The sequence below is a fragment of the Pleurodeles waltl genome, chromosome 3_1 (assembly GCF_031143425.1).
Source record: "Pleurodeles waltl isolate 20211129_DDA chromosome 3_1, aPleWal1.hap1.20221129, whole genome shotgun sequence".
In the NCBI taxonomy this organism is placed as follows: Eukaryota; Metazoa; Chordata; class Amphibia; order Caudata; family Salamandridae; genus Pleurodeles; species Pleurodeles waltl.
Window position 1 is genome coordinate 731,352,854 of NC_090440.1, and position 26,008 is coordinate 731,378,861.

A 26,008-nucleotide genomic window follows, 5' to 3' on the forward strand; every position below is an offset into this window, starting at 1 on the left:
ACTACTAATATCGGTCTCATATCCCTGTGTATGTGGTCCCTAGTGGGGTTGATGTGATATGATAAAGAGCATCAATCCTGCTCTATTTGGTGCACAAAGTAAGTGCAACCTGATACTGGAGAGTTGCAACTGAGCACAATGTAATGTGGGATTAATGATTACTAAGCTACTTTACATCCTAACTTAAATGTGACAGAAATTGGTTAGTGCCAGGTTGTTTTTGCTTTCTTTCTTTCTGGTGTCAATATGCCTCTGGAGTGATGGTATACTCGACTTCCCATAAGAAAACATTACTTATTTTGTTATTCCCTTCCCCCAGTTCATGCACAAAACACTTAACACAATAAAAAAGAATCTATTTGTTTTAATATTGATAGTTCACACACTTTGATAATGCCAAAGAAGGTTTTAAAGGTGTCCCAAAATATGATTTTCACATTTTATCTCCCACACAAAGTTGACATTTTAGATATAAAAAACGTACTAGGAGCAATTTTGGCATGCACAGTAACCAATGAGTACTGACGTTTGGTGTAAATCTGTTCAGCAATCACCAAGCTATTTCATAATAATTGAGCTCAAAGAATGTGAATAAAGAAACATTTCAAAAGTTGTCAGATATCAATAATGTTCACGTTTTTAATCATATTGGCTCTTAAAAACTAATCATTTCACTCTTTTTTTGTTTTTCGAGCATCCAGGCCTTCAGAGATATTTGTCTACCTGAAAAAATGATGTCTGGGGCTTTGAAAAGTTTAGGATAAGCAGCACACCCAGGGGAGCTGGGGCACCACCAGAAGATTTGAAAATATTCATCACCTGAAAGAATTGCGAACATTAACAGCAGCATCTAGTAATCAGGGATGTGTTGATGGTTCATGTTTCCTGAGGATAATTTGAAGGGATGTAAAACACTTTCGTTGTGAAGCTTTGTTAGTCATTTAGTTTACCTTAAACTTTACATGAACACAGGCGGCGATCAGTATGGATCTTGAAGATCTGTTACTTATAGAGTTACTCAGTTTCAGGTTGACTATTATTCTTGAAGCCTTTGTTTTACAAAATAGCAATTGTTTATAAACCTAAAATTTGCTCCATTGCATTCGGATGAAGCAACACTATTGAATATTTACAGAGTTATAATTTGGCAGGTAAGCTTTGTGGGTCTGCAAAGAGTCTTAGCACTTGAGTTAGATATTGGCAGATGGGTTACTCCTGTCTGCTGAAATCTAAATCCAATAGGAAATAATGATTTAGATTTCAGACGACGAGATATCCATCACCGTTGTGATGGAGTAACCCATCGACCTACATCTAAATCAGGCCCTTAATCATTATGTGAGCTTTGACACGCAGTAGGTATGGATCTTTCCACCTCCTGTAGTATAGCAATGAGGTTTCTGGTTGAGTATAATTCTTGCAGCTTTTCATCTGCAAAAAAATAATAATTTTACAAATATTAAATTTGCAACTATCGAGAAATGACGTAGCAACTCTATTCAACATTTACAACGGTATATTTTGGTATAGTTTTAGTTTAAAGAAATTCTATAAGGTCACCATTCTTGGCTCACACAATATAATCTTAGCATTAACGTTTGATGTTTTATCACAGACATCTATTACTTCTTTCCTCTATGGATGCATTTTGGATATATGCAAAACGTAAATGATAGCCTACTTAAACCTCTTGAGTTAGATCTAAAATGTAAAATCAATCCAGCTGCTCAAAAGAATGTCCTGTGAGAAACGATAAAACAAAAACATAAAGACTGCTGGTCCACTTTCATCTGTTAGAGACTTCATGCAAGTTATCCTGCTGGTACATTAAAAGGTTGTTTATTATCAGTGGTAATATTATAAATAAAATATTGATTATCTTTCTTTAAGTGCACTTTCAAAGATTAACCATAATCATGTCATATTCAAACTATTACTACTTATTTCATAATTACTAGAATCAAGAAAATGTCTCTATTTGATATTTGCCTTTATTCACAAGTTTCATTTATGAGAGTAGAACATTAGCATTTACAGGGAGACTGTAAATGTATGCAACTTTTTCACATCCTAGCAATTAAAGTTATATATATTCACCACCTTAAGTTAGCTCATAACATAAACTCAATCAAGGTTCCAGGGAGCCATAGTAACTAATATAAGTAATATTACCTATCACAGTCAAAGGTCAAACCTATTTCAGACATTTCCTTCAATCCAATTGGAATTACAGCACTTGAAAGTGGAGAGCTAAGGAAGTGGAAGGAGGGAGGGACATCATGGAAGGCTGGGCAAGGGTGTGCTCTCTAGGGAGATACAAAGCTTATGTAGTGTGTAAGGGTGATGTTCAGGGAATCTTGACTTCTTCTAAATAAAGATCCAATTTTGACCATAATAAATAGAAGGATTTGTTGTAGTATTCACAGTTGTGTATGATGGTGTCCACACCTCTTATAAAGCTTACCCAAACCCACCACATATGATGAGAGATGTTATTGTAGTTTTTCCAGTTTGTCAGGATGGTCTTCACACCAATAGAAATCAAAATGTCTGTCAGGAAATGGTCCTTGGTATCTAAAGTGTCTAAGAGTGGGACATCTGAGTAAGCCAGGAATTCCTAGAGAAACAATTATACGGTTTGGGGCACGCTTGATGTTAAAAATATTATTGAGGTTTTCTTCAGTCTCTCTCCATAGAGATCTAACATGTTTGCAGTAAAAGAGTTGATGGCCAAGCTCCCCAGTAGGAGAACCACAATGCCAGCATGCCTCTTATTCTGATAGGCCATGTTTATAGAGACACACAGGGGGCCAGAAAGACTGAGAGGGCAGTCCCATACTTACATTGAATAAGTAAGGGGGAATATTTATGACAGAGGAGGGAGCACCATATTTCTTCCCAGGAGGAGGGGGCATGGTTTCAACATTGTATCTGGAGCAAGGCGTGAGCCTTTTCACCAGCACAGCCTGCTCAAGGGACAGGGTATAAGGTATTCATAGGATGCCCAGGTCATGATTAGCCTTGGATGCTTGTGAACTCCCACAAACAACTATGTTTGTGAGCATTCTGAAGCTTCTCATGTTTCCCTTTCTGGCCTGGAAAGGGTTGTATTTTTACTACAGTCAAGGGCTGGCATAAACCCCTTTCCAGGGAGAGAAGAGAAATGGATCACCCCCAAATTGATCCATTTCCACCCCAGTTCACAGTTCATTGTGATTTAGGTATGATTTCAGGCAGACCGTGATGAAGTGGGAAATGGATTGGCCAATAAGGTCGCACCATTCAACCTTTGTACCTTAGCACACAACTTTTTTTTCTGGAGCTGCAAGTCCTTCAGTTGAATATTGCAAGAATCGAAGCGAGCAAGGATCCCTCAAAGTCAAATGCGTTGGTGCCAAAGTTGCACTGAAATTGTTGATTTTGGCACCTATTGTTCTGAAACTGTTTTGGTTCTCAAAATCCACCACCGGTGCTTGGATGGAAGTTGTAGCCCAGCAGGGCTCCACAAGTCCAGATGCCTTATGTTGTGATATCTATTGGAGACTTTTTAGCACATCAAAAAGATTTGAGTTGGACAGACCTGATTTTCTCCTAGTTTTCCCTGTCCCATAGAGGTGAAATTAATGACTACGTTCCACATTTCTTCAAAAGCTGGCAAAGATCATCCTGGTCACTCTTGTAGTTTCTCTGGACAGTCTTTTAGCACCAGGTCTCCAGTCAGGGTGATTGTAGGGGCTAACCACAGTGGTCAGCTGGGACCTTTTGGAGTCAAGAGTCATTTTGTTTTTTGTGACCCTGGACCCAGAACTGGAGACCAATGACTTGACTCTGAGTGGCAGCAGAATGAGAGGCAAAATACCAGATAGAAATGTTCCATAAAGTAGCGGCCTTATTCTAAATAAAGCACTGAAAGTGGCAAGGAGATTTCTATGACGAAGGTGTCAGCATCGGTGTGACCACATATAAGGGACAGGGGGGGAACAAAACTGCTCAAGCATGAAGCTCAAGGGCTGTGGACAGGGGAAATCGGCAGAGTTGAGAAGAGGGTCTTCTTTCAGGGACGTCAGGACATAATCTGCTCTAAGTTATTCAAAAATGCATAATCAAAAGCAGGGAAATTATTTCTGGAAGATTCTCCATGTCAGTTCCCACCAAAAGCACCATTCAAGAGACAGTGTTCTCTGGGAGCAGGTAGACTCCCTAGTTTCCCAGCTGTTAATAATGAGGTATACAGATGCATGACCTTGGATGCATTAACTGTCCCAAATGACGGGTACGAGAAGCTCTCTTTCACCCTCTCAATCTACATGTCTGAAGCCAAATTCTAATTAAGTTTCAACTACCTACTAGTGCAGTAAACAATATGCCTATTCTAGCTTACGAGGCATCCAATAAGACACCCGCATAGGAGAGAAAAACAAGACGCTGGCAAAGCATTTAATCAAATGAAATTCACAATATTTGGGCCTGGTTACAAGTTAGCCCAACGTTAATTTCAAAATGGCTTACAAGCAACTACAGGTAGCATAAACAAATACAGTGATTGCATTTAAAGAAGGTATATTTTGTTCCATTTAATATGGATCCACTGATTATAGTTCATCTAAATATATACATGTCTTCTCATTAAGGTAAATGTAGCCTTCTACTACACTTCGTTAATATGAAGCACATGGATTAATACTGTTAAACATATGTTGAGTACATACATTGCATATAAAGGAGTGGAGAACTAAATCACGCTGCTCCCGTGTTATCCATATTCCACCTCAAAGGGCCTTGCCCTGTACTCTAGCCCGGTAGTGATGGGGTACCATCTCATCTGTCATTGCTACAATTGGTATTATCTCTGCCTGAAGACGCAGGTAGAAACTCTAGGGTGGGTTTGAGAACCAAAGATTGCATTCAATTTCCTGCAGCTTCACATGGCATTTAAACTTCAGACAGAGCTTTTGGCAGAACTGCCTTTCCTATATGAATTTCAAAAGGTGAAACTTAAAAAGACATAAATAACAGCTTAGTTGAAACTTCATTCACAATGGAGCAAGAAAGAAAAGAGGGAAACAGAAGTAAATCAGGACATGAAAAATAATTTCAGGATTTCTATTGAGTCATTCGTGTTTACACTGATTTGACAGTGTCGTCAATATTAGTGCTTGATTTCAGTTCTTGCCCTCTTCTGTCCCAGATATGAACTATGTATTGGCCCATGAATAATATGGTTATTTCAAACAGATCACTCTGTAACTGTTCTCTGGATGTAATGTACTTGATCGTATTTCCTCTGGGCAATTCATGAGAGCAGTTTATCAGGAGATGGAAAATCCAACAGCTTTACCTACACACTATAAGCAGCTATTTGTAACCGTTCTCTGCAATGACACACTTTTTCCCATGTCTTTTCTGCCCATTTTAACATATTAGGCAGACAGCACTGGGGGCTTACATGGCGACATGGGTGACTTAGCAAATACATAAATTGATGTTTTCCAACATCCTAAACTCACTTTTCTTTGCAATCTGTCGCTCCAGGAATTTAAAACTACAGCCCAGCCAAAAGACAGTGGTGGTCGCTGCAGCCCAAATATTTGTGTCTTACATATGTGAGTAGTGTAGACACTGCAGCTCAAATATGACATTTAACTTCCAAATCACTGTTGCATTTTCTGCACCAAACTACAATGGCCTAACTGAAACGTGAAATACATCAAATAAGTAAAAACAATTTTACATTAGTGTGTTTGGGCAAAGCACATACTGTGACATAGAAAAGCACTGCCATAGTGCACAAAGTCATAAAACTCGCAAAAGTAGGGCCCACAAAAAGTCAGAAAAATCTAGGCTGATCGCGCAGAAATCCAGGTACAAGGTAGTTGGCTACTCTCCTTGACTTACCTCATACCCTCTCAGATGTGCCTTACGTTTCAGCATGGAAACACTAAAGCTACCAATGGGTAGCTCTGAACATCACATTCCCTTTGCTAGAAGTCTTAAATGGGAACATCCACAAATTAATAACGGAGTATAACCAGATTAGAATTAGGAAGTGACAGTAAGTAGCTGCCTAAAAGCAACGTCACACCTACGGCTCTATCAGTAGGAATATTTCCATTTAATACGTAACTTCCTTTCGATCTCCTTTTGTGAGGCAGTAGAGTACTGAAACTTAGCTCAGGGAGTGAGAAGCCGAAGGTATGTCATGTGGTAGTGCACTCTTGCAGTTTGAAGAAATAGCAACAATGTTTCCGGCAGTCACACACATTCTCTTTATAATCTGCTATTTTTAAACACTGACTTTGTGAAGCTGTGAGATTGACAATATTTTACAAATAATAATAAACACATCATTGAACTTCACAACATAGCACACCTCATTCATCAGAGTTCAATGCATTTATTTATTCTTTAGGAAAGTGCTTAAAATAAAGCACTTGCACTTGTGGATTGTACTTCTAACCACAATTTATGAATTTCAGTGTTTTTTCAGTTTACCTATGTTTTTTTAGCAGAGTTTGTAGCCATCTGCACCGAGCTAGAAGGAGACAAAGCCTTTATGTCCGTTTTACAGAAAAAGCTTAACAAGCTAGAAAAACAGACAATTGATGTGAGCAGTTTCAGAGTGTAGGTGGTGTTGTAGGGTGTTCCAATTAAAGGAGCTGTTCGATCTGTCGCCACCTTAACCTGGGACCCTGCCAGAGTTCCATGTGTTCTTTTTTGCATAATTTATGTGGCACTCTAAAACTGAAAGGGTACTGGCTTGAATTATACTTTGTGCCTACTTGTGTTTGAACTAAAATATGCCACTCTTATGAGCTCTAATTAGGGATAAACACATATTAGGGGTTGCTTGTATTTATTCTGGGTTGGCTTGGATTGTATTTTACTATTCCAAAGCTCTAATAAAGTGCCAAGAGTGGTAAAGGAGTTTTGTAATTTTTTGGAGCTAGATGTGGATGGCACTAGTAAACTCTATTCTTATAGACTTTGCTGTAAATACAGCAAAAGGCTTTGCCAATTTCTAGCTTGGCATGGATAATAGTGTCTCCTGCTGGACACGTTCTAGTGTTTGACTTTATACTAGTTTGCCAGCCACTCCCTGAAGGCTGGCATGTCATATTCACCCCACGCCCATCTATCACAGGCATCACTGGTCAGGTAACCCTCAAAAAGAGGGCCAGGCACATGTGCCCTGGGCCAGTTACTGTACCATATGCCATCTCCATGTCATCCTTATGCCTGCATACGGGCCTAGGGCCCAAGACCCTACTGGCAGTTCGGACTGGACTGTTCCTATGGGGAACAGGGTCTAGATTGATTTTCATATGGCTGGATCCAAACTGGAGTGGCATGGTGGGCAAAAAAACAATGAATTAAACCCAGATCTTTGTGACTGGGGGTTAATGTTTGCATTGTTCAGCATTTCATCCATCGTCTGTTCTTTTTGCTTTTAACTGACATTTTGACCTAACAATAATGTCCCTATAACCTTTGTTTTTTTCACTGAATTTCTACATTTTTGTAATGCAAAGTAAGATATTAGTACCATAACTAAATTGTAACCTCACTTTAACCTTTGTTTTTTTTAAATGAAAAAATATACACATATAAAACAGATGTGCAGAGCGTAATATGCTATTTATTAACATTGTTGAGTGTGGGGTGGGGGCCATAAATCACAGAAGGTGAAGACCCGAGTGTGCTATAAGGTCCCTCTCCTCTCTCCAAAATGGTCATATAAAGCTTATATTCATGCATTTATTATCACACTGCAAAGGTAAAAATCCAGTTCATTCTGCAATAGTGTGAAATTCACATGAAAAAACACAGATTGCCTCTTACAAATACTTACAAGGCCCCTTCAATGTGGATTTAACTTACTGCACTACTTTAACCCCTTGCATCTTAGATTTGTTTAAATGCTTTCTGCTAAAACAAGTTCATTGGAATAATTACATTGGCATCAACCATATATGCAAATGTATCCTCACTACACTCAACAGTGGGAATAAACAGCAGATTATTTGCTTGTGTTCTTATTCATAGAGGATGTGGCTTGGCAGTTTTAGAAGGGCTGTTCCTTTTGGAGCAGTATCAAGGCTGTTTATATATAGCTGCGTCTAATCTAAGGTGGCATGACAGACTGGGATGCGGGCAGCAGCTGAGAATTACTCAAGCATCCCACCCATCACTTTTTTGTTTACTTCAGTGTGCAGCAGAAGCGCACAGCACAGAAGACATTAGTTTTGGGTGGGTACATAGAGATGGGAGTTGGATATGGTGTGTAATGAATGATGTACTACATAGAGCAATGCATTGCTTTGCAAGATGCACACATATATACAAACTTAGGGCGAGATTTATCAACATTTCACACAATGCAGCAAGACAGCTTGCTGTGCTGTACTGTGTGAAAGGGAGAGGGCAAGAACGCCCCATATTAACCAATATTTAGCGCATTCCTGCTCTCTGCCTGCGTGCATGGTATAAGGGTGCCTGTGTTGTAGGCAGGGTTGTTTTTGTGCAGGAAGGGAAATGTTTTTGCACAAAAACAATCCTTTTAGACTTTTTTTGTCCTCTTCCAAAGTGTAGTGCAGAATGCAACACACTTAGAAAGGGTCAACATTTCTCCTCATTCAGCCTCCCTTGGGAAGGAGTAGCATCTTGACGCATTCCTAGATTTACCAGTCTTGGTAAATCTGTAAATGCGCCAAAACCCATGGGTGGAGATGTGGGAACACTCATGCTCCACATATGGAACGTCTTCCCAGAGTAGAGTAATGCAAGGCAACAACTTGCACTGCCTTGGGTTACCTCAGATTTATTAAACGATGCTGGGTTAGACAAGGTGGTCTTGAGTTGCTTGGTAAATTTGACTTAAGTGTTGTGTTGCCTTTGTGACACCATGCATGATGCAAGAGCAATGCAATATAATGATAAAGCTGTCCCTTAGAGTGACGGATTTATGTTTAGATATAATATTTAGGACACTTCTTGTAAAATCAGGTGTTCTTTGAGGGTAGTTTTAAGTGTTGTGAGCAGAGCAACAGAACACATTTTAGATGGGAGAGAGCACCAGTGCAGCTCCTTCGGTAGATGAAAGACATGAAACCTACATTGTGCCAGAGATGGTTGGCTGTAGCTAAGAAAACTTTTGTTGGCTGACCATTGGTTGCAAGTAGGCATTTATCGGCACATGGTTACAGATAGGGGTGGGCGGTGAGCTTAAAGAGGAGCGTGGGGTTCAGCAGAAAAAACTCTGCCAGCCGGCGGTGGAGCGGAGTTAACTGGTACACTGCGTTCAACCACCGCTAGAACAAATTTAAAAGCATTCAGCAAATTTCACAAAGGGATAGAATTATTTTCCCTTGACCAACTAAACTCAGAGCAAACAGCATCTTTCCGACAGTTTAGGTGTGGCCTAAACAGAGAAGCAGATAAGCATAAAGTCCCACCAACTAATAAATTATAATAGTCATAGGGTATTTCACTCTTTCTTTACAGTACCCCAGGAGTACTGCAGGGACCTTAATGTAGTTTCAATGCTGGCAGAGCGGAAGTGGCATGACATCTAGTAGGCAGATGATGCCGGTGGCCAAGCAGTATGGCTGAGTTTGGTCCCTCTGGGCCGCTCGCTGCTCTGCTTCTGTCCAGTGCCCTGACCCTATGCGACTTGAACATGGGCAAAGAAGATGTGGTCACGCCAGAGAGGGAGGGACTGCGAGAGCCAAGGAGGCGGCCTGCTGTGCAGCTCTACACCGGGTCTGTGCTGCGTTTTCAATTCTGGTGAGAGTTGATGGCAGCTGAGGCAAGAGTGGGTAGTCAAGACTGACAGCAGGTGGTGCTTGTCCATAGCTTAATTACCCAGCTTCTTCGCTAATTTCACTTTTCATTTTTTTATTTCTTCTACTCTTTTTTTTCTGTTTCTGACAAAAGACATTAAAAAATTGCAATAACATCGAAATGCATGCAGCCCATATCTTTCCAAAGGAAAACTGAAAACTTGGCTGCATTTTGCACTCTGCCCAAAACGAAGACACCATTTGCTCCACAAAGTCAAGGGGGCCCCTACCTAAGGCTTTACTCTCTGCCAGTCGGTGTCGAGCTGCTGCTGCAGGCTGCTTCTGAGGGTCTGCACCGGTGCCAGCTCTGGTTCCAGCCCCAACCTTTCTCTGTACTCACTCAACAGCCTGGAAGCTGGTGGCAGAGGGAGGCAGAGAGGCAGGTGCTGGTAACAGGGACCCTGGATCCACACAGCATTCAGACCCTCGTCTTCTATGTGTGCACAAGGTTGGCGGCCTAGACATTATTTGCATATGGGGGGGTCGGTGCTTGGAAAAATTAAACTTGCAGTCAGAGCTCCATGGAAAAGAACCTCTCTCCCCAGACTCCCTGAGACAGAAAGTGGTGTTATAGGGTGCGGTGCTGAGGCCAACAGGGAGAGCTGGAGCCTGGATGAACATCAGTGTGGTAGTCCAGCAGCTCCCACCAGATAGAGATGTGTGTAGCCTGAGAGAGTGTCTTGGAGCCCAGTGGAAAGCAAGGTGAGGCACTTTGTGAAAATCCTCCATAGCAAGATTGTGAAGGAGGGCAAGTAGGACAGGATGGCATCTCCTAGTTACAGACAGGAAGTCTGAAGAGGACCTATTCATGGTTTTAAAGACAAAGATGATAATTTTGTAAAAAAGCATGTGTTCGAAACAGGGTTTCTGGTTGACTAGGGTATTCACCTAAGCCAGGCAGAACCCATCAGTCTAGTCAGGGCAAGTAAGTTACGCACCAAAGATCACCTGTGCTCACCCTCTGGTAGCTTGGCGCAGAGCCGTCAGGCTTACCCTCAGAGGCAATGTGTAAAGTTTTTGCACAGCACACTCACATAGCAACACACTGAATACACCACCAAAGATTTTCCACATAGGACTTTATAAAGATATATATAGAATATATTGTACATAAAATCAGAGCAAAAAAGATATGAACCATGAATACTGTGCACACGTTACAATTAATCCAATAGTACTCAGTATCTTGTGCATGGCAAATTTAAAAATGACGTACATCAGGCAATACCTTGCAAATTATGTAGACTTAGTGGAGGGTTCATAGGTTGCAAAATGACATGAATTATATGATCAGTGCAAGAGGGGCAAGTGAAAAGCTCATATTGCAAAACAACATGAATTATATAATCAGTACAAGCAATGCAAACTGGTTTAGAAAAACACATATTTCACCATATTTAAACACAGGGCACCGGAATACCTATGTTCCTACTAGACTAGTTACAGTAGGTTTGTGAGCTCTTAACGTACCCCGAAAGCACAAGCTCCTTCAGGTAGAGACCGGGACTAGGACTTTCAAACATAGGAAAGCCCAGAGTTTTCCATGGCCACCAGGTCGCGTCTCCTTTGTTGGAGAAAATAGCACCCCGCAAAGGTATGGCATGGTGATGGTGTGACTGTCCCGAAGCTCACAGAAACTAAAATGTCCCAAGATATGTGCCCATGGGGGAGGACACACACACACTGTAGAATTCAGCAGGGAGACCTTGTTTGGTCTCCTGCATGCCAAGTAATCAACTGCAACAACCAACAACCCTGTAAAGCTTGGTCCCTTTTAAAGCTGGACCATTAGTGAAGGAGTGCTGTGGTGTCTCCTCTGTGACCACCGCAGTATCTTGGTGCGCTGCGGGGAGGACGTCAGACACCGCCCTCAGGAGCGGGGACAGCTTCAGGGGGCTGCCTTTTGCGAGCCTTGTCCACTGAGTCTCTTGTGTTGGAGACGCCTCACTGGGGGGTGGTGGAGGGTTCCAGACAGCTTCCAGGCAGGGAGATGGTGCTTCAGCACGGCACTTCTCTTCCCAATGTTGTACGTCATGGTCCCCTCACTGGGGCTATAGTGGGGAAAACACACACCACTCTCTTGGGAAGGAGAAGTGCTTAAAGATTGATGATGGCAAGACTCACAAGTCCCAAGCCCAATTCTCTGGTGGTTAACAGGCTCCTGATGAATCCTTGAAGACCCCCCCATAGGAACACTGAGGGGTAAGCAAACCAGCCCCCAGAGACCACTGAGGTGCACAGAGCAAACAGGCAAGCAGGAGGCTGGCACATGAGACAGGATGCACAGTGGAAGGCCTTCCCGTAGCCCAGCAGTCAACAGGCCAACACAGCAAAGCACACAGTCCTAATGGCAGTTCCTCCTGGCACCTCAGCAGTCCTTTGGCAATGTGCAGCAGGTAGAGCCAGCTGCTTCTGGTTACAAGTCCAGGCACTGCCTAAAATCATGGGGTCAACGCCCCACTATGTATACTCAAAAATGGCTTTGATGAAGGGGTTGCCTCAAAGGAATCTGAAGAATGCACAACGATCCCTTTCAACCCAGCCCTGGCTCTTGATGATCAGTAGGGGGAAAATCAGCCCTTTGTGTGAGGGCAAGCAAAAAACCTTTGACATGTGTGAACCACCTCTCCCTATCACAGCCCAGGAAGAGCATCAATATGCAGATGAATGAAGATGTAACCCCGTCACACCCAGCCTTTCCTGTGTTTTGGGCTGTCTAGAGAGTATGCACAAAGTATAGCTGTCACCCAGGCCAGACGTAGATTGGAGTCAGGCTGCAAAGCACAAAGAGTCATGAGCACAGAGAAATGCCCAGTTTCAAAAAGTGGCATTTCTGAAATAGTAATGTAAGATCCATCGACACCACTAAGAAGGATTTATCACCATTATTCTAAGCATACCAAACACGACAAAGCTGCTTTTTGTGATCAGGAATTCCCACTTAAAAGTGTATAAGGAAGTTCCTAATGCTAACCTATGAGGGGAGCAGACCTCACAGTAGTGAAAAATGAATTAGGCAGTTTTTCACTCACTACTAGGACATGCAAAACATAAAAGTACATTTTCTAATGTTTACTTACACAGCAGCCTGCCTTTAGGGCTACCTGGGACCTAGCTTAGGGGTGATCTATGTGTAATAAAAGGGGATTTTAAGTCTATTAAGTCTTGAGAAGTAGTTTTAAAAGTCAAGTCGAAGTGGCAGTAAACTGCACAGAAAGTCACTGCCACAGCAGGCTTGAGATAGGTTTGAAAGACTACTTCTGTGGGCAGCACAATCATTTAATTTACAGGCCCTAGGGAAATGGTATACCACTTTACAAGGGACTCACAGGGGATACAAATGGTGGTTTTGTTTTAAAGAAATATAAAATTGCAACTTTTAGAAGGAAAGGTGGCTGTTAAACGGAACCCATTTAGAGGCTCCTCTGGTTACTAGATCACACAATACAGTTTACTTATCTTTGCACAGCTAGTAAATTTAGTGAAACTCATGGTATTGGCATGTTTACTTACTTAGTCATTTTGCTGATTCAGGGTTGAAGGCAAAGCCAGTCGTGTATGCGAAGCCTGAACCTAAAGCCAAGAAAAGCTATTAGCCTTAGTTAGTGGTTTTATACATTTTTGTGAGCAACAAACATATATCATGAGGACTGCCTACATTCATAGTCTCCTACTTTTTCATTCAACTTACCAAGCTGTTAGATTTTATTTCTTTTTGCAAGAGAGATTCAGCATGCAGTTTCACATTTCAATTAAAACAGAAGCAGCAGGGTATTGTGACAGGTTTCAGGAATCCTGAAGGAACTGTGAAGCGAGATACTCATCACTTGAGAAGCTGTGTGTGAATCATGAAGGCTCTCTGGTTTCAGCCGATAAATAGGAGTCCCCGACTACAGGCAGGGCTTGATTTAGCCCTGGTGGCGCCCTGTGTGAAAATCTTTTTTGGCACCCCCCAACCCATGGTCACCTCTTCTGATTCTCTCACTAGCACCGGGTAAATGTATCCCTTATCTCTCCATAGCCCCTCTCTCACATACATTCGTTTTAAAGCACTTGTAAAGGTTGGCTTTACTAATACACTCATCTATTCACATAAAATATAGTTCTGTTCTTTGCAGCAGGCGTATTAACCGTCTACGCTACTTTATGGCAAGTCCAATCTGCCACTAGTCAAAACTCCCATTTCTCTCCCTAGCAGGTACATTAATCACAAAAGGTATCTTGACATTTTAATTATTTCCTGAACGCTGGAGGCACAAGGAACTTTTCAGCATATGCTTTTAAATCGCAAGCTTTTAAGTTGTTGCTAAACACTGCACCTCCCAGAGATCAGCGACCCCCAATTCAGGTAAGCACCCGGTGCGGCCGCACCGCTCCCACCGCCCTAAAGACGGCCCTGTCTAAAGGTTAGCTGTACCATGCCTTTGCAGGTGAGCTAGGCGAGGAGAAGCTTAGAGTTGCTTATTGTACCAAGGTTTAAGATTGTTTCCGTTTTGGCTGCTTGGTTGCAAACGAGCGCACAATGTGTTTTTGCCTCAACAGAAGAAGATATGTTTTTCCATAGTAAAAGAGCATCACAACATATGCAAAAGGAGCCGGAAAAGCAGCAAACCTACCCCCTGCTCAACTACTGGTCTAATCCTACAGGGCACTACGTATAAATTATGCAACTCATTAACCTGCTTTCATGAATTTTGCACACGTGGACGACTGTAAATATCCAATGAAATTAGTTCACTGAGTTCGTTGTGTAAAGAGACTGACACCAATTTAAATCATAGACTATTTGGAGTGTATTGCTAATGCGATGAAGTTTCTTAAGTTTCCACAGTTCATATGAAATAAAATGTTCAACTGGAATGGGAGCATCGACTGCTGTTCTGCAGCCTTCATTGCCACAGCAAGGTCACCACAGAATCGATATGGCAGAAGAAAGTAAAATAATCTAACCGATTTGTATCTGTGAGCACAATGACACTTTATATAGCTGGATATTTACTTGATAAACTACTATTGAGATGTTCAATGTACACACGCATATGCACCAGTGTAGAGAAACTAGTGAACACAACGCATTTGCCTACTTCGCTTCTTTCGTCAGATTCACTTTCTGTGAAATGGCTTTAATCATTTCATGAGCCCACATATTTCCAGCACCTCAGATATATGCTCCTTGAACCAGTATTTTTATTGTTTTTGTTAGTAGTTTAGTGGCACACGTGACCTCTTGGTGTACTTGGTGAGAAATTGACTTTACAGAGATTAATTATGAAAAACATGTTGTTTAATGATGATGTACTCCTTTACTGATACATCTTAATTGTTTTACTGCCTTTATAAACTCAAATGTGATAAAACAGTTATCAGCTGTTGCTGGAAATGGTACATTCAGGTTGGCTGAGGCAAGGCCTTAGCCAGGCAGAACCTACCACTCCCATCAGGGGTGGGTGATTACACTCAATGTATAACTGGCACACACCCTTGGATAGCTTAGCACAGAGCAGTCAGGCTTATCACAGAGGCAAGGTGTAAAGTATCAGTACAGCACATCCTCCCAATAAGTACATTGAGCATCACAAACAAGACTTCACACAAGGTGTATGTAAATAAAGTTTATATCCACCACACACATGAATTAACATTACACGAATGTCTTGTAAACTGGACATAAATCACATAAAAAAATATCACTAATAGTTTGGGGCCCACCTGTGTTAATACGAAATCAACAGCAAGTACACACGAGAAAACAAATACTTTCCTTCCCCACATGTGGTGCTACTGCCTTGGCAGCACAAGACCCACCCCAACGATCATCCCAATTCAATCTAATTCCATTGTAGGATGCATCCCAGTTCCCAGTGATAGCAGTAATGTAAACATCCAGAGAGCCATAGCATTTTTTAATAAGTTCAGAGGCCGCCCCAGTGAAACTTACCCCCAACCACAATAGTAAACAATGTGCACGGCTATGCGGCTGTGTGGTGAAATCAACCCCATACACCCGCTCCCATACACTCACTCTGCACCGCTATGCGGTACTACGGATGCCAGCCAAGCTTGTCTACACACTCTCGCACAAACTCACTTCCAGCACACTAATGCGGTGCTAAGACAACCGGCAGGTGAGTGTAAATGTGTTGCAGACCCCTCTTGGACCCAAACCCACCTCCACCCTCCAACCAATTTCTATCCCCCATCAGAGTTAGATATGCACCAACCTTGCCCCCAAAACTAGGCCGCTTGTAGCCAGTGGTTACACTTAAACGAGATCCTCGGGAAAGGGTACAGGGGAACAAGGAGACATTGGCTGAAAAGTCAACAGTCGGCTAATGGTGGATTACTCAAGGGTCTCCACACTGGTCTTCTCGCGCAGGCCCCAGTCTGCAAAGCAGAGGGGGATGGTAGCCTTGGACATGCTGTTCATGGTGGTGCTAAGCCAGACACAGCACTTTGCAGATAGTTACCAATCCAGCACCTCCCAGGAGGAAAAGCACCACTGCTGGGGCATGATGACTTGGACTGCCCAAAGCATTCCGGTTGCACTTGATGAGTTTACCAAGTTATGTGCCCTGCTGATATGGGCACAAGGTCTGGTGCATGATGTCGTGAGTCACACCAGACACTTCCAAATACTAGTACAAAGTGCTCAATACAGGGCCTCCCTCGGGTGAGGCCTAATGTCTGGCTTGATGTCTGGCTTAATGTCTGGCCTAATGACCTGAGTCACACCAGACAATCCCGCTTGCATACAACAAGTTACCAATGTAGTGCCTCCTCAAAAATGAGACACCACATCTGGCATGTGAGCACTTGTGTCACACCAGAAAATCCTGTGGCACACAGAAATGTACCACTTCCATGTCTCCCTGGAGGCACAACGTCTGGTGCGGGATGTCTTGAGTTGCACCAGACAATCCCACTGCACACAAAAAGTTACCACTGCTGTGCCTGCCTGGAATGAGGCACAGCGCCTGGTGAGCAATGACTTGAGTTGCACCAGACAATCCTGCTGCACAAACAGTTGCCACTGCTGTGTCTTCCAGGGACAAAACACACCTCAACTAGTGTGCAATGACTTGAGTCATAAAAGACACTTCTGTCAACACAATCCATTCCTGTTCCGTACCTCTCTGGAATGAGACACAAAGTCTGGTGAATGATGACTTGAGTCGCACCAGACAAATCCTGTCACACACAGATATGCCAGTTCAGCTGCACCGTATAGGTATAATGTGGCACTGCTCTGGGTATGCCCCCACCTCCCAGGGTTGCAACTAGTGACATGTACACTGCATGCAATGAGCATGCATTCAGTGGTCGCACAAGAGAAATGTGGCACACTCGACAACAAAGGGCCATGTGGGGTCTCACAACCAGTAATCCATTCACTACCAACCAAACACTTATGTGCGACATGGCCCTTGATGAAGGGCCACACTCTTTGAATGCAGTCTGTACTTTGCCAACTCCGCACCAGACCAATCTGGTCTCCAGACCCAACACTTTGATCAAAGCTCACACCGCTGCTGCCAGGTGGAATCTAGCAGATGACATAGAGTCAGAGGGCACTGCTCTCTAGATGACATGGTAGGAGGTGTTGGTCCCTCACAGGAGGTCTTAGATGTCCCTGAGGCCTCCTCGCAGAACAGGGTGCAAGCCCTTGGAGAGCACACTTCAGAGTATCACACTGCAGCAGGCCCAGGCCAACCACAATACAGGAAGGGTGCGCAATTCCTTTCAAAGGCAGTAAATACTCCTATGCACTGCAGATTCCCCTGGCAGTGTGTGTCTCCCCCAATTATACAGAAGTGGGCCTTTGAAGTTGGGGTGGTTCCAAGGAATCCCCTTTGAACCACAGATGTCACCCCTAAATTTCAGTCCTGTCTGCCTTGGGGCCCTGGAATGTAGAACCTTATCTTTAGTGGTGCCATGATCTGGCTCTGAGAGACCAAGTTTCGAAACCTCTTCCTCCAATCAATCCAGTCAGGCCATCAGATAGTAGAGGTCTGTCATTTTGGTTCTGTAAGTTTTATAGCTGTTGCTGGGGAATGCACAGATGTGCATTTTCTCAGCCCTCAATGAAATGGACATTCTTCAATCCATGGGGATATGTGCTCTTGCACACTCACTCTACAGGTTATAGGCTAGAAACAAGCTCTGAGAACACCACAAGGGTGCAAGTGCACCTATACAGGCCTGCTGTGACAGGCTCAGTACATATATAAAAAACATAATGTGCAAATGTGCACATACTAGCAAGTTTTGACAGGCTCAGTATACATAAGAAAAAAACAATGTGCAAGTGTGCGCATGCTGGCAGGTGCTGCTTCCTAGCAGAGGTAGTAAGGGTGTTGCTCAAGGAGAATCAACAAAGCCTACTAGAAAAATAAAAAAATGCAAACATTCATTCGCCAAACTCTTGATGATGAGACCACCACTGTGCTGGCAGTCTACCCACTGGCCCCATTACAACTTTCCCACTGGGCTGACTAGCGGAAACCAAGGTTTCCATTGGTCAGCCCAGTGAGAAAGGTGTGGCAACATTGTTCCCAGCTCATAATTGAGCGAGCAGCAATGCTGTTGCACGCAGGGTGAGGACCCTGTGCATTTCAAGGGTGCTGGGCAGTGCAGGGGTCCCACTGTGGCCCCCGGAACTTGTTCTCTGCCAGCCTTTTCATGGCAATCAGACTGCCATGAAAAGGCCAGTGGAGAACAAGGTTGTAATCAGCACGGTGGCACTGACTTCAGCTCCGCCGTGGCCCATTACAACCATGACCACTGTCATCCTGTTGGGATCACTGATCCTGGCGGAGACGGTGGTCTTTTGGTGATCTGACCACCAAACTCTTAATTTGACGGTCTGACCATCAAAACAGCAGCGATACGGACTGCCACCGCGAGTTTGGTGGTCTATTGACCACCAGACTCGTAATTAGGCCCTTTGTAATTAAGTTATACATGATCGCACAGAAACTAAGGATTCATATGTATGGCTGGTATCCACAATACTATTCTTTACTTTTCTCCTCATTAACAGTATGAATGTATGAGTGTGCTTCCCAACTCTTCTTATTGAACTGGTGTTTGGACAAAATATAAAACTAAAAATATCAGGAGACAGAAATGTCAGAAACTAAGCATTGTGACACACAAATATTGCAATGCACAAATATCGTTTACAAGAATATCGTTTTTTGAGGTAAGTAATATTGTTTTAAATAATATCGATGTTTTTAATATCGTTTTCAATAATATAGTGGAGAAAAATAACTTTTTTAAATTACTTGAATGTGTTTTAGTTGCTATATTAATGTTAGGTATAACTATAGTCTATATAAATGTTTTTCCAAAAAGCTTGTAAATTCAAGTCATTTCTATTTTTTTATTTAATTTTTAATAGTAATTTATAGATAGGTTGTTGTGTTTGTAGGGGTATAGGGTGGAAAGTGAATTAGTTCAATATAAATTATGAATTACATTTTATTTTATTATATGATTGATTCTGCAAATTATATAATACTGATTTATTTTTTATATAAGTTATTTACGGGTTGTGTAAAATATGGAATACTGATTTAGTATACTTGCATTTTAGTTGCAGGCTGCTAGGTTTGTATGGGTATAGGTTGAGAAGGCAATTATGTGATTGTTAATTAACAATTATCATTTGTAAATTAATTATTTAATTACATTTTAAAGAGGTAAATTATGAAATAACTATTTATTTAATTATATTTTAGTTACACGCAGCTAGGTTTGTAAGGGTCTAGGCTGGGAGGTTGATTAAGTAATAATTATTTATTCATTGTTGATTATTTATTTGTATTTAATCATGTACATTTTGGAATGCTTATGTTTTTTAGGTATATTTTAGGTGTGAGCTGCTTGGTCTGTAGGGGTATAGGGTGGGAAGTTAATTAATTAAATGAATAAAAATTATTTGCTAATTTATCATGTTTTTAATAGTAATTATGTCAATTGATTACCTGTTTAATTTTGTTTAATATATATGTTATAGATATAACATATACACATATGTATAAATACACATGTATATGCATATATTTATTTTATGCTAATTGATCATTTCTAGATATAACATATATTTAACATATAATATATATATATATACTTATATGTATGCATATATGCATATACATATATTTATTTCATGTTAATTAATAATTTTTATATTAAGAGTTTAATATTTTCCCACATTTATAGTGTTACTTATATATGTAATAATATGTTTGAAGTGAAATACTTTTCCTACTCTTGTTTAGAACCACTATAGTTCAACACTTTCCCTACTATTGCGCTGTTTGGAGTGGGAATCATACACTTCACCCTTCTAACTTCCAATGCTCTCCCTTCTTCCTCTTAGATCTGAGAGGGAATAGTAAATTGTACACCTCCAAAGTCCAATAAATAAAATGTTTAATAGTAAATTGTACCCCTCCAAACTCTAAAAGTTCCCCTACTGTTGCACTGTTTGGAGTGGGAATAATCAATTTTTACTCCTCTGAAATCCAACCATTTCCCTACTGTTTTCCTATTTGGAGTAAGAATAGTCAATGTAACCTCTCCGAAGTCACACGCTTTCCCTACTGTTCCAGAGACCGCAGTGTGAATAGTATATTTTAATCCTCCAAAGTCCAACATCTACCCCTACTTCTACACTATTTAGAGTGGAAATACAAAATTAACCTCTCTGAAGTCCAACACTTTCCCTACAGTTGATTAGACTGCAGTGGGAAAAATCAATTTTAACCCCTCCATAGTCCAACTCTTTCCCTACTGTTGCACTGACTGGAGTAGGAATAGTAAATCTAACCCCTCCTAAGTCCAAAACTTTCGCTAATGTTGCACAAACTAGAGAGTGGGAATAGTACATTTAATAATTTTCATAATATTGATTACATATATTTTATAGCATTAATTGTTTTTTTATAATATATATATATTTTTTTTAATTTATTTTAACATTTGTAGTGTTTTCGTAAATGTGTTTTGGGGTTTTAATATTTTAATATTGTATTTATTACCTAAATGAATCAATATAGTTTTGTTTTTATTATTATGGTTTTGTTGTGTATGTATTATATAATATTTTTTCGACACAATATCTTTATCAACTATATTGTTTACAACAATATTGTGTCAGTGGTCCTCCTGAGCTTAGTTTATTTGGGATCCCAATTACTTTATAAGGGCCCTCGTCTTAGACATAATAACCCCTTGAGCAGCAGGCTACCCTGGGCTTAGTTATAAACATATCTGGATTGGCTTTTTGCATGTGTGATTGGCTGTTTTGTCCTTCTTTAATGTTGCCTGTATGCAATCTTTCTGAAAATGTAAACTTGAATAAACAAAACAGAGTAAGCAGACAGTGATAACACCCTGAAAACATGTAATGGGGATGGGACTTTGGTTATAAATTAAAGTTGGGTAGGCACCAACATGTAATAATAATAGTGATTTTAGTTTGCAAACCCTGTTCTGGCTGAGGTGCCTAAATAAAGACTAGCACCAGATCAAAGGGAATAACGCCCAAAGGCAATGTGTAATTTGAAGAACTACTGCCCCAAGGAAATGATGTACGAAATCTGGTATGACCAATAAGAATGTATGTTTGCACCGATATCATTGGGCTTATTTGGGACAAATAGAAATGTTGGGCCAGAATTATAAAGAGTTGGTGCAATGCATTGCAGAAAGCAAAGTTGCTGTGGTTTGTTGCATCACCTAGAGAGAACAGACTAGCACAATATCTTCCAAATTATGGTGCAGTTCTGCTCTTGCCATGTGCTAGTGAACGTTCTGCTGCCTGGTGCCAACGCAGGCACCCTTGTGCCATTGTGGAAGGGTGTCTATATTATGGTCAGGGTGACCTTCCTGCACAAACATTATCCTTTGAGGCTTTTTCGTATTCATATGTGTGCTGCATATTGCAGCACACATACAAAGATGAAACAAGGAGAAATGCATTTATTTCTCGTTATTATCCCAACCTCAGACAGGTGTTCTTGCTGTTTACAGTACTTAGAGACAAAACACAAATGCTTCATGAATTGTTATGTATATATTAGGGTGAACGTTTACTGGTCAAATGCAGAAATGTATATACTGCCCAAATCAACTTGGGTCTCTTCTGTAGCAGTAAATATCTGTGGTGATTAAATTTATCAAAAGGTTCAGACTACTAGAATTCATTTTTGTAGTCGTCCTCAGTGCACCTAAATATATCATTCCTTTCCCTCTGAGGCTTCAGTCAGACACTATCCCAGTAGAAGAACTTGATTGCCCAGGACTGGACACCTAAGATTTGAAGGGGCAAATTTTTTCTCATTATCGCCAATTGATAAATGACTTGGACATTAATGAGATTGATCTCTTCCTTTAGATTTTAAGCAAGGTCCGTAATTATCACATGAGACACAAGTTGCTGATTGAGAAAAATAGAGTACTTTCATTTCCTTCAGTGTGCCCTCATCTGCCTCATTCCCAGCAACAAGTTATGTTATGCTCATCTGCCAGAACATTGCAACTGAGACTATGACACAGTGCCATGTTGGTAGGAGAAGGCGCCTAGGCAAGGAGGGGGATAAAAGTGTTGGATCATTTTACTTCCATTCAGTGGGTGGATCTGAGGCTGTGACTTTTTCTATTCAAGTACACAAAATATGATAACTTACAAAGGAAATTGGTAGAATGTCTAAAAGTGTGGATTATAAACAACAGTAAGGGCTATGATTCTATTATTGTAAACTTTGGATAATCATACACATATAGTTTTCAATCAATCAATCAGGGATTCGTAAAGCGTGGCCACTCACCCGTTAGGGTCTCAAGGCCCTGGGGGGGTTGCTGAGGATCAGTCGAAGAGCCAGGTCTTGAGGTCCTTCCTGAACTGTGACAGGGTGGGGGATTGCCTGAGGTGGATGGGGAGGGTGTTCCAGGTCTTGGGAGCAATGTGGGAGATGTGTTATTGTCTTTTTTAGGTCTTGGCGGTGGTTCCGGCGTAGAGTGCATTGCCATAGTCGAGGCGGCTGCTGACAAGGGCCTGGGTGACTGTTCTTCTGGCTTCGAAAGGGATCCACATGTAGATTTTACAAAGCATCCGCAGGGTGTGGAGGCAACCCGATGAGACTGCGCTCACCTGTCGGTCCAGTGAGAGCGATGAGTCTAAGATGATGCTGAGGTTGCGGGGGTGGTCGGTGGGGGCGTTCCTGAGGGCGGTGGGCCACCAGGAATTGTTTCAGGCAGAGGGTTTGGAGCCAAGGTTGAGGACTTCTGTTTTGTCCGAGTTCAGTTTGACGCAACTGTCTTTCATCCAAGCGGTGATTGCTTTCATTCCTTTGTAGAGATGGTTCTTGGCAGTGGTCGTGTTGTTGGTGAGAGAGACTATCAGTTGGGTGTCGTCGGCGTAGGAGACAATGTTGAGTGCGTGGCTTCTGACGATGGCGGCCAGTGTGGTCATGTAGAGGCTGAAGAGGGTGGGAATCAGCAAGGATCCTGGGGGGGTGTCGCAGCTGATCTTGGTGGCTTCCAAGAGAAAGGGGGGGAGTCAGACCTCCTGTGTTCTGCCGGTGAGAAATGAGGAGAGCCATTGCAGAGCTGAGTCTCGGATGCCGGCGTCATGGAGACAGGTGTGTAGCGTGTCGTGTGAGACTGTGTTGAAGGTGGCAGAAAGGTCCAGGAGGATGAGGGCGACAGTCTCGCCTCAGTCGAGAAGTGTGCTGATGTTGTCTGTGGCGGCGAGGAGAGAGGTTTCGGTGCTATGGTTGTGTCTGAATCCTAACTGAGATGGGTCCAGGATGTTGATGGCTTCCAGGAAGGCGGTGAGTTGTTTTTTGACTGCTTTCTCGATTACTTTGGCCGGAAGGGGGAGCAAGGAGATGGGCTCGTAGTTCTTGAGGTCTGTCGGGTTGGCGGTGGGTTTTTTCAGAAGAGGTTTGATCTCAGCGGGTTTCCAACTCTCTGGGAAGGTGGCAGTTTCAAAGGAGCGATTGATGGTGTGCCAGAGTTTGGGTGCGATAATGTCGCTGGCTTTGTTGAAGATGTGGTGAGGGCAGGGGTCGTGGGTGCTCCTGAGTGGATGTTTGCCATGATGTTGCGGGTCTCATTGTTGGTGATGTTGCTTCAGCAGAGGAGGGCGGGGGGTGTGGTGATGCTTCAGTCGACGGGCTGGTGGTGAGAGTCATAGGAGGGCCCTGGGTGGTGAAGCTGTCATAAATGTCTGCAATCTTGCGGTGGAAGTAGTTGGCAAGGTTTTTGCAGAGTTCTTGCAACGGGGTGATGTCAGTGGAGTTGGGGTTGGTGAACTCTTTGATGACGGTTTTGCAGAGTATATTAAAATTACTGAGCACTGGAGATATATTAGGATCTGTGATGTTAGAAAGGGCAGGATGTGTACTGGATTTTTACATAATTATGCTGACACTTGGATATGTGTTTAGGAGGAGCACTAGTTTGCGCTCAGTTTATTAATGAAATGTGTCATGTTTGAAGAATGTGGTAGAACTAGTTTGACTAACGTTTATATTTTTTCTGTGGTATTCATTTATTACCCTATTGCTTGTCACTGCAGACCCGATCAACTACTTTTGTTAAAAAAAAGAGGTTTCTACCAACAGGCAAACTGTATTGAGTGCTCTTTTAGTATCATTATATGATAATACCTTAAAACAATATTTTTTGAGGAAATGTATATTTAATGAAACATTGTTTTGAAGACAGCATTTCATGTTCTAGTATTGATCTAATTGATGTGGTGGTAGTCAAGTTACAAACCTAATCCAAACTATCGAGCTTCATGCTACCTCTATTCTAAATGAAACACAAAGGTTCAAGGGAAACCCTGTTCCAGTGCAGGTGGTGCCATTAAATTGAAGGCTTGATTCAAAATATAGGGCCTCATTAGAAGTTTGGCGGTCCTCAGACCACCAAACTCGCTGTGGCAGTCAGACCACCACACTCCTGGTGGATCGACTGCCAGATTACAATCCTGGCAGTCAGACGGCCAGGATACCGCCACCTCTGCCAGGATCAGGGATCTCAATGGGTTGGCGGTGGTCAACGTTGTGGTCAGCCATGGTGGTGCTGAGTTTGGCACCTTTGTGCTGATCAGGACTTTGATTTCCATCTTCCTTTCCATGACGGGGTCCCTGCTATGAAAATGCTGGCAGAAAGGCATTGTTGGGGACCACAGGGAGGCCCCTGCACAGACCATGATGTGGGTAGTGCAGGGGCCCCCTGTCAGCACTGTGGAAGACAGTGCGCATTCCGCTGGTGCTGTGTGTGATGGCACTGGTCTCGGCTCCCTAAGGGTCAGCCCAGAGTAAACATCATAACACAGCGGTGGTGAGGCTGCCAACTTGACAGCCAAACCTCACCGCTGCTGTATTGGAGCTGTGGCGGTTCAACCACCCAACTTATAATCAGACCCATAGAGGAGTACTGAGATTTATACTTACAAAGGTGGCTTTATAGGCACATAAATTATTTTCAGGAAACATAAGAAGTTCAAGGTTCTGTTTATCAACTTTTAAATAATTGCTAAGAAAAGACCACATTTTGCTATTTGCTAAAAAGCCTGTACCAACTTCCAGCACAACCTTTGGAACACACAATTAATACAACATTAGATGTTTAGGAGAAATTGAAAAATATTAAAAAGGGTTAATCTTTATAGCAGGTCTACATAAGAGAGGATGGGAAGGGGGATCATGGCCTGGATTATTTGGCAAATAATAGAAAAAGTATTCTTTCAAAACTCACATTTTAATCCAGTCTACATGCACAGAGTTCATCAAATCTTTGATCATTCATGAACTAAACCCAGACTTTGCACACATATTCTCCAGATATGCAAGTGGGATGGCTGGAATAATGGTTCCACATATTCTGGCAGTGTCCAAAGGTGTACATTTGGGAAACCGCAAGACCATATGCTCTAGAATTTTTGTTGTGAAATATTTAATTGTGATGACAGGCTAATCATTAGGCATTCACCTAAAAGTGGTATCTCCAGGAGTGGCTCTTGAGTTACTCTATGCACCAGGAAATGGTCATTGCTACTTGGATGTCCGAATATCGAAGAATACTTTTCCTAAAAGCAAGGTACCTCTTAAGCTAATTCATTATTCTTTCATGTAGACTGGTTA

General features: G+C 42.0%; 1 protein-coding gene across 1 annotated transcript in view; it reads right to left on the reverse strand.

Annotated features, from left to right (window-relative positions):
- Positions 1-357: 357 nt before the first annotated feature.
- Positions 358-26,008, reverse strand: part of DCDC1 (doublecortin domain containing 1) — a 1,098,140-nt gene continuing 1,072,489 nt past the window's right edge. The window contains exons 39-40 of the mRNA XM_069223476.1: positions 13,353-13,412; positions 358-1,431 (exon numbers count right to left, since the gene is read on the reverse strand). Of these exons, the coding sequence (XP_069079577.1) occupies positions 13,353-13,412 (60 nt within the window). The 3' untranslated portion in view covers positions 358-1,431. The remainder of the gene's footprint in view (positions 1,432-13,352; positions 13,413-26,008) is intronic.